Source organism: Adelges cooleyi, unplaced genomic scaffold, assembly GCF_023614345.1.
Source record: "Adelges cooleyi isolate 19-005CV unplaced genomic scaffold, UGA_ACOO_1.1 ACOO_flye_CR_arks_rails_tigmint_CR_PRNA_651, whole genome shotgun sequence".
NCBI lineage: Eukaryota > Metazoa > Arthropoda > Insecta > Hemiptera > Adelgidae > Adelges > Adelges cooleyi.
The window spans coordinates 15,293,379-15,302,687 of NW_026096352.1; the positions used below are offsets into that span (position 1 = coordinate 15,293,379).

At 28.0% G+C, this 9,309-nt stretch overlaps 1 protein-coding gene across 1 annotated transcript; it reads right to left on the minus strand.

Annotated features, from left to right (window-relative positions):
- Positions 1 to 6,557: 6,557 nt before the first annotated feature.
- Positions 6,558 to 8,231, minus strand: LOC126844580 (snRNA-activating protein complex subunit 3-like). Its single transcript, XM_050582870.1, has 2 exons — positions 7,526 to 8,231; positions 6,558 to 7,388 (listed from the first exon to the last, which is right to left on the minus strand). Exons 1-2 carry the CDS (start codon positions 8,133 to 8,135, stop codon positions 6,880 to 6,882), a joined length of 1,119 nt encoding a protein of 372 aa, XP_050438827.1. The 5' UTR covers positions 8,136 to 8,231; the 3' UTR covers positions 6,558 to 6,879.
- Between the last annotated feature and the right edge of the window lie 1,078 nt (positions 8,232 to 9,309).

Below are 9,309 nucleotides of genomic sequence, written 5' to 3' on the forward strand. Positions count from 1 at the left end.
ACTCGCTTAATTTTGGATTTAGAGTAAAAGCACCCATTATAAAATTAAAAGAAAACAGTATTTCGGAGTGCAAGACGATGCGTTTTTTTTCATTATTCTAAGTATAACGCTCAATACATAGTTTAGAAATAACGACTGATTTAACATTTTTTAATGACTGTAACTTTCCAAAAAATTAATTTTTTTTAAAAAAATACCCTCCAGAATATTGTTTTCTTTTAATTTTTTAATGGGTGCTTTTACTCTAAAACCAAAATTAAGCAAGTTAGTTTCAGTTTGCTTAAACATGTTTTTACCACTGAAAATCACCCGGGCGACGCCCTCTTAAGCATGTTACAAATGGCTACTAGATCAATTGTTATCAATATTGCCTAGCCTTTGCCCCTTAATAAATAGCGCTTTCCGTTCCCCTTAAAATGATTAGACACCGACCGATTCTAAGGAGTCGAGTATAGGCAACAATTTTTTCTAAGTACTTTCTGAACTGACAATTGATGTGTGAAACCACATAAGTGTGTTTCACTGTACCCTACTTGTATATTTCAAAGAACGGAAATCGATTAGGAATATAATAGCTTTTACAAATATTGGCTGTATGTTTCAACATTTAATTAAACTTATAGTTGTAAACTATTCTAATACAAATATTATATGCACATAAGTAAGACTTATGTTTTGTTAATTTCAAAAATATATTTAATTTCTATTAGACACAAATTGAATTCAAGTAAAACACTTAATGTCTGTCTGTAGTGTAAAGATTGCTTTTTAAATAATTACTTTATTTTTATATTTATTTACACTGTTTATTTAAGTTCAAACTTTCAATAAATCTATTAGAACAAAAGTTAGTTATTTAATTTTTGAATGAACTTGAATAAGCTAGTAAACATATTTTACCTTTTGCCCGATTTATATTCACAATAGCTGTGGCGGGCAAACGCGTTGGGCGAAATTCAATACAGTGTCGCCGCGATGTTCTATCGTTTGGTCGCGGTCAAACGTGTGGCCACACTGATGTGTCGTTTCGAATATGGCGGACAAGCCGTCGCCGCGTCTCGTGTACACAAATTACCGTTCGCAACCATTCGTTACACGCTTGCCAAATTCAAAAATGTCAGTCGGACATTGTATATGTTGTTGTTTCGTTGGCCACACTGGTGTGTAATTTCCAATATGGCGGGAGTCGGTCGCGTCCCCGCTTCTCGAGTGAAAACCGATCAATATACATTGGTAGGTCATTCGCGTTCAGTTGTATCGTTTCGACGTTGTGCGTTCACCACACTTTACCGGATATATTATTTTATTATATTAATTGTAATATAATATTCTATACTTGGTCCTTCGACGGGTTTAGTGTGTATCCATTTACAATATAGTAAATTCGTAATAGTGCTCCTCAGACATGCCAGGCGCGTTCATCCGTATGCGTCCCGACAGGGAAGCACCAAATCAAGAGATGTCTGCTAAGGAGCGCCTATTCATGATAAGTTGTTATATTTTAATAGGCCTGACAGGCCTTGCGATACGCATTGTTTACTTGTACATAAGGAGCAGGGGTGTTGCACTTCATCCAGAAAGTTAGATCACACAGTTACATTATCGTTTTCATACCTACTTTATATCTTCTACCTAAGCTTTAACAGGTATGCGGCCGCTCTGGCAACATACTAGACTCGTCCTCCTCAATCAACTCAATTCCACGGTGGTGAGTTCAAGGGAAATTCTCCTTTAAAAAAAAAAAATTACTTAAAACATGCGGTGTAATTTATGGTGTCTAATATTCCAGCATTATTCTCAGCGGTTCATCCTCTTCAACGTTACATTCAATATTGTTGTTTTCAATAAACATGCATGTTTTAATGTACGCCCTATCATTGCACAGTCTTGTAGCTCTGAAGACATACATCTGAAAGTTAACCATACAATAATATTGCAATCAATGGAAGCTTTTTGATATATCCAATTTTTAGTAGGTGTACTTTGCTATTTCAATATTATAAAGCACAAGTATTGTCTAATAATAATGGTTTTTCTTTTTGCTGCTGTATTTTAGATCGTTGCCTCCTGTTGTTCTCATCATGCCAGTGGTCTGCGAATCGATGCATAGCAGCTGTAGCTGTTTAAATCAACCGCTTGAAATTTGCCAGCAAAGTGTAACGCCTATAACCATTATGTCCTATATTATTAAATAGGCGTCGTGAATGGTTCTCAAATGCAATGATATTAGTTGGCAAAATCGTAGTTCCTACCAATAGAAGTTATATGATGTAAATTTTCATTAGAAACGATTGCTAAATAATGATTAATTAATACAGTTTTATTGTAAAAATAATTTAATTTCTCTTTTTCAAGATTATGTGGGAATAGATTTTTGACATTCCAATTAAAATTATTGTGTTTTCAAATCCTAATTGAATTTCTCAAATGTTTAAGTATTCACATTATTTGTTTTCTTAAGTAGACGAAAGAGTTATTCAAAAATCGACTTCCACAATTACTTGGAAAAAAATATAAAATATTAATAGATCAAATATTTTTACTTAACTAAAATCTGATCATTCTAAATAGGCGTATTTTTTTCCAGGCCTTTAGGTCTTTATTGATTTCTTGTAAGAACAAAATGGCTTTGACTTGTAGAAAAAAATTGTATACGTTTAAATTTATACCCCGACATAAATATTGCCTATATAAAACCCCTTAAAACCCGTCCGCAATAGTTACTACATACTTTTGATCAATTATTGACTTAATCGCAAATTGTTTAAAAGAAGCTGACTTTGTTTTATTATTATTATTGTAAAACCCGAACAAAATTTTGTTTATACAATAGAATATAACACTTACTATCTGTTGGTAACAAAATATGTCATACTTAACAAGTTTTATCATTTGTACATCACTTTTTAACAAATTAAAATTAAAAGTTTTATATACATATAAATAAGTTTCTCCCATTGTATTTTATTTTGTGTTGTAAGAAAGAAAAATCATATAATGTCGTTAATGTTTTTTTTTGTGTGATGTAAAAAATACTTATTTAAAATGTTTCAAAATTACATTTTTTACTTGCGACATTTATATAAATGATTCAATCGTATTAGAGTTTACATTCAAATGGAAAGATATCGACCCTTACAAAAGTGATCATGTATTGTAATAGTTTAGTTATCGCTGTTTCCCCTATCATTGAATAGTCATTAATTAATGAAATATTATATTATATTGTAATAAAAAATAATATAAATATTATATACCTACTATGTACATCCCTACAAAGTTATTTAATCATTGTTTTAATAATTATTATTAATAAATATTAACCTATTAACTTAAAATCCGTCTAAGTGGGTTTTTGTTTTATACCGCTCTAGACCATTTAATTTTTAATCAACATTTTTGCTTCTCAGCCACTCCTGTACTACTGCTTTTCGGCAATTACAATAGTGTTCATATTATTATTAATCGTTTAATAAATAATAACTGTATAGTAAACTTATTGCAGTGCTGAAATTCTACTTTATTAGAATATTTTTGAATATTTGATTAACTTTTTTTTGCAACTACCTAAAATTCTTAGTAAAAATCTACATTATAAAATTGTAATTTTCTTAATTATTACTTAATTATAACTCTAAATAGTTACAAACAAATTAATATTCATTATTATGTATTATAAAGTACCCATAAGGTAATATATACAAATGTTTATGTATCACATATTATATGATGTTTGTACAATAAAATACATCTAGTGTACTATACCTACCTAGTATAGCTAATTTTATTCTATTCTATTTAGATTATTGTATTAAGGTGATTGAAAGCTGTCTGTTTTTTTTACCTTTTAGGCCAAAAAGCTAAACAAAATGTCGACTACTTTTAGGTTTAAAATACCACCTAAACAGCGTTTACTCATTGAAGAAAATGTACAAGTTAAAAATAAAACTAAACATATTCAAATTTCTCTGTTAAAAAATTGCCATAATCGAAATTTGTTAAAACCCCTTTTTCCCCCATAAATATTGTCTATATAAAACCCCTTAAAACCAGTCCGCTTTCAATCCCTTTAATACAATGTAGTAAGCATACTTACTATTTTATTGTACTAACAAAATAAAATAGAATATTAGAATAAGTACAAAATATTTAGACCGTAACAAAAATTAAAAAATGTTGTTTGATTATAACTCGAGATAATGTAATTGAGTAATACAATTTAATCATGATATAAACTTTAAAGTGTAAATTAATGATAATATATTGGACAGGATAAGTTTAATTAATTTATTTTTTAGATTTGGAATTTCTTTCAAAACTGTAGCAGTATGTACAAATAATAAAATAAATATTTTAAATAGCTGTGTATAGTTAAATTAGTAAAATATTTATACTTATTGGTCCTATCCTGATATAAAAGTTAAACAAATAGAAAAGCTAAAGCAAATTCTTTGTAAATAATAAACTAGTTAAATGTAACAATTGTAGGTAGTCATCACACTAATTCAAATCGATTCATAAAAGTAAAGATATTATCAGTTTCTTTTAAAAAAAAATGTTACCACCTTCATAAAGTTGTAATCTATGGTAAAAAATAAAAACTTTATGTCTTGTGGGATTGAATTATTTATTTGCCATTTTTGTATCAACCGCGACAAAGTTAATTAGTATTTTAGCATTCTAATCTGTGATTTTAATTTGTCATAGAATCAACAATAATATTGTAAGTTCCTCAAGTATATGATATCTTGTAAGTAAAAATCATATTATTACTACTCACAGATAATTTAGAAGTACGTTATAATTTGGATGAAAATACTGAAAAATCAATCATTTTCTAAATTAAATTTCAGATATGAATAAACATTATGGCCATGTCTTGTCTCAAAGTTTGTTTTGGAGTTCTGTTTTTCATAATCACGATGACCGTTATTTCGAGCCATCCGTGCAGTACCGTAATATTTGATGACGATAACGAGTACTGTCGCATAAACAACTACAACAAAAACATTAATTTTTATAAACCGCCTAAAGAGCCAATTGTAGAATTTTGATTTATGTCAAAATGGTAAATTTGACTTTAACATATTTCCATTCGTACAATCTTATAAAATATGTTTTTTTTTTATTAAAATAATAATAATATAAATGTAAAAGTTTGTGAAAACTTGCAATTGTCATTAAATTAAATGTCTTTCAAATCAAAAGATATCTACGCTTATGTATAATGTTCATTAGCCAGTACTGGTTCTAAAATTGATCGTTACAGACACCAAATTGAATTTCAATTTTAAAACAATAAGTATCACTGTCCACAGATGTGTGCTAATAATAATACTAGTTGAAAACAGTTTAAAATAATATTATTGACTAATTTATACATTATAATATCTACAACTTAGGTACAATTTAATGTATGTGTGACGAGACCAACAAAATAAACCAGTTTCTACCCCTTAAAAACCACACTCATCTGAAAAATCCTAATAGGACCATTTTTTTTAGCATATTCAATACTAGTAATTACATATTTTGTTCTAAAGCCTAACGCTTGTTAAAAATAAAAAATAAAATTACATTCATGTCGTTTACCAATGTTATCATAGTAATTTTAAGCACTTCTCTTGGGGTTAAAAAAATCAAAGTAAAATCTTAGTAAAAGTTTTAATATTTTGTTTTGTGCTACTATTAAACAAACTTACTTAATTTCTCAACATATTGTCTTAGGTCGTATAATGAAAGATGAAGTCTCTAATCCTATTGAACCAACATATTTCCATCCTTTTAAATAACCCATTACAAACAGATTGATAACTAAAAATTGAAATAAACAGAATTGAAAAGATCACAAACGTTTTAAGATTTAAGTATTTAATGTGATTAGCCAACTGCCAAGTACCTACTTATCACTTTTCCATTGTCATTGCTTAAAAAACATTGTTATCAAAATTCGAACCACATTGATTTACAGTAAAGTTCAAACAATTTGAATAATTCATTTTATTTTAATACATTTCAACTTTGTCCTAACGTTTATAATGCACATCGATTATAGTTTTAAAATTTTGAACATTAAGTTATTTGATTATAAAGTTCTACAATCTAAATTTCTCAAATGTATGTAAAATTTAATGCGAAAACACCTTTTATGTTTTAATTTCAAAATATATAATATTCACAATTTTTTTATTATGTATAGACAAATACATATAAATAATTAAATAGGTATATAATATTATTTTATATTAATATTTTTAAGTTCTAGGCAAATTGACTACAGCTTTAACATCCCAACTAAAAATATCCAATCTATTGTGGTTTTTGTAAATAAGATGATGTCGGCACTTAATTCAACTTTCTTTGGTGATTTTTTAAGTATCTCTTATAGATGTAATGTGTAAGAATTTATACAATTGAAATATTGTATCTTATACATACTTAAACTGTACTAATAACAAATTTTTTAAATTTGTGTAAAAAGAAAATAATATATTACAAAAATTCAATTTATTTTCACATGTCAAAATCATAATTATTAATATAGGTATCCTATTTTTTCAAGTTAACGTAGTCATTTTCTTAGTAAGTATAAAGTAAAGTAAGTAAAAAAAAAGTACATAAAAGTATAAATTTTAGAAATACTAGTACATTATTTATTTTTAAAAGTAATACATATTTTTCAAATTACCATTTAAAACTAAATGGTTGTTATAAATAAATAAATATATAAAGCGAGCTGCTAATATTTTGTGATGCTGGTCGACACAAGCATACCACTAAATCGCATTATTGACATAAATATATAGGATTAAGTTCTATATTTAAAATTTAAAAAAAATAGTTAATTATTGTTAAACTTAGTTTGTTCACCATTAATGTTTACTTTCTACATTTCATAGCCCTATATGCTTTAAAATCGCCAATTTTTTTCCCTGTAGAATCATAGTTATAAGATAAAAAACAAGATTCGCACATATGGTTAACAGTGAGAGGGGTTCGTTTGTTTTCACTGATCATAACAATGCTGGCCATGCATTTATTGCAGTATATGCAATTTTTCAACCTATCTTTTGCTGTACAGACAATTCTTGGATAATTGATTTTTCCCAAACAATCGTTGGTTTGAGCAAAACTTATATCGTTAAATATAAACAGATGTTCGCATCGCCCTAAGTGTTGATAAATGTAAGGTTGTCCGATACATACTTCCAGATCCAAAAGTTGTGTTTCTAAAGACTTAACGTCTTCAATTGGTTTTCCATTTTCTTCTGCCCATTTTTTGATAGTGTCTGCATGTGCCCTGTTGATCCCTGGATACAATGAATCCACATATAAAGTATTGTTTATGTAGATTAATCCATGTTTTAAATCCGAGTTGTTTAAATACTCTAAAAAAAAATAAACAAAAATTAAAATATAAATACTACAATGATATATTAGACAAGTAAAACAATAATTGATCTGACAAAGCCACCAAAATATTATAATTTTTAAGCATGTAAATATACAATAGAAATTTGTTTACCAAAAGGTTTGTGAGTACTTTCACTTATGTCACCACTAATTTCACTGTCCTCATTTTCACATTTGATTGCTTGTTTGATATCCCGAAGAGTTTGAGTTTCATGAAATTGAATCACACTATTAAAACGTGGGATAACAGCTTCGTCTGGATTTTGATCGCTTGCCCAATGAAATGGATAGTATACTGAAATGGAAATTAATACTGTCTGGCCTGGAACTATAATGCCATGAGGAGAGAATTTCGGAAGAGGTGAATACATCCTTGTTCTCTTAGTTTGATATAAGTCACCTTTGGGTTTTTTTAGTGTTTCGAGATCACCATCATCAGTATCGTAAATAGGTAAAAGGCATTGTGCATTTAGGCAATCGGGGGAATCAAAAAAGTCTTGAAAATTTAATTTTTCCAGCTTGGCTTCACAAAGTTTAATTTCTTCCCGGAGACTTGCAATATCAGCATTTGGATTGATTGACTGAATTTTTGCAAATATCTTACGTTCAGTGACTTTGGACACTTTAATTGGAGGCATTTCATAAGCGTTTTCCGTCTTAAAACGTCTAATATTAATCGATTCCGAAAAATAACCACCGGACAATTCATTGCCGCACTCCATGAATATTTAACTTAAAAATTATAAGTTTATAACACAAAATATTATACAATATTAATAAATTTTATTGTTGGTTTAAATAATAATATGTGAAAATTACTTAATATTAGAAATATAAAAATAATAACAAACGCCAAACATGTAAACAATAAACACTACTGTCTCTGATAACAGCTGACAACAACAACTGTGATCCCTGGTAAGTAATTTAACCAAACAAGCGTTGACCGCGACTGCCGTTAGATACCGATGATGCTCGTTTTTTTTGGATTTTATGAATTTTTGCATGTTTCTTTTATTAAATTTTTATCCGTAAGCTTTACCAAATCAATTTGAAATGCATTTATAGTAATTGTTGTTTTTAAGAAATTAGAGCAATTTTTAGCAACCATACCACGGTTACCATACATTGGTATATTATTATTATCTATATCTGCGATGGTAATTGTTGATAACGATCATACGATGGTCGATGAAAAAAAAAAATGTATGAATAATAATTTTTGGGATATATTTTACGTTTGTAAATATTTTTTTAATAATCACAAAAATAGATATTTCAACACTATTACTAGTTAATTGTGTTTTAGGTTTGAACGGCGCAATAAGATATTTATTAAAAAAAACCTTACTATACACTGATAGCTCTAACAATGTATACATATCTTCTCGAATAATTGAAAATAAAATCTTCGTCTTTTGGGAAATAAAATATGTACGTATAATTGAATACTACACAATTAACTAACGTACGAAATAATAAAATGCTGCATTGTACACTGTTCATTTATTATTAAAAACTATTCATTGTAAAATTAATAAAACTCGAAAAATTTGAATTTTTTCTATTTATTGTAGATATAGGTAGTTTGTATTTAGATATCATATGACATTGAACATTCGTCATTTAAAATAATCAAAGGAAAAACATGTCATAATATTATAAACGACCAACTATCTAATTATTAAGCATTGATATAGATAAGTACTATCAGTGGCGTATTCATAATTTTCTTTTAGGGGTTGATGCAAAAAAAAAAGTGTTGTCACATAACCCCCTTGTATAAGTATTGGCCGGACAGAAAAAAAACTGTTTGTTTAAGTATATAGTTTGTTGTTTTCGAGTTTCAATGAGACAAAATGTATATTTACAAAAAGTACAATTTCAAAAGTTTGC

What these genes read in the sequence shown, in the direction of transcription:
- LOC126844580 (XM_050582870.1), bottom strand. Translation starts at nt 8,135, where the DNA reads ATGGAGTGCGGCAATGAATTGTCCGGTGGTTATTTTTCGGAATCGATT. An exon ending in AAGTACTCACAAACCTTTTG is followed by an intron (nt 7,389 to 7,525) that starts GTAAACAAATTT and finishes ATTTTTTTTTAG; the next exon opens with AGTATTTAAACAACTCGGAT.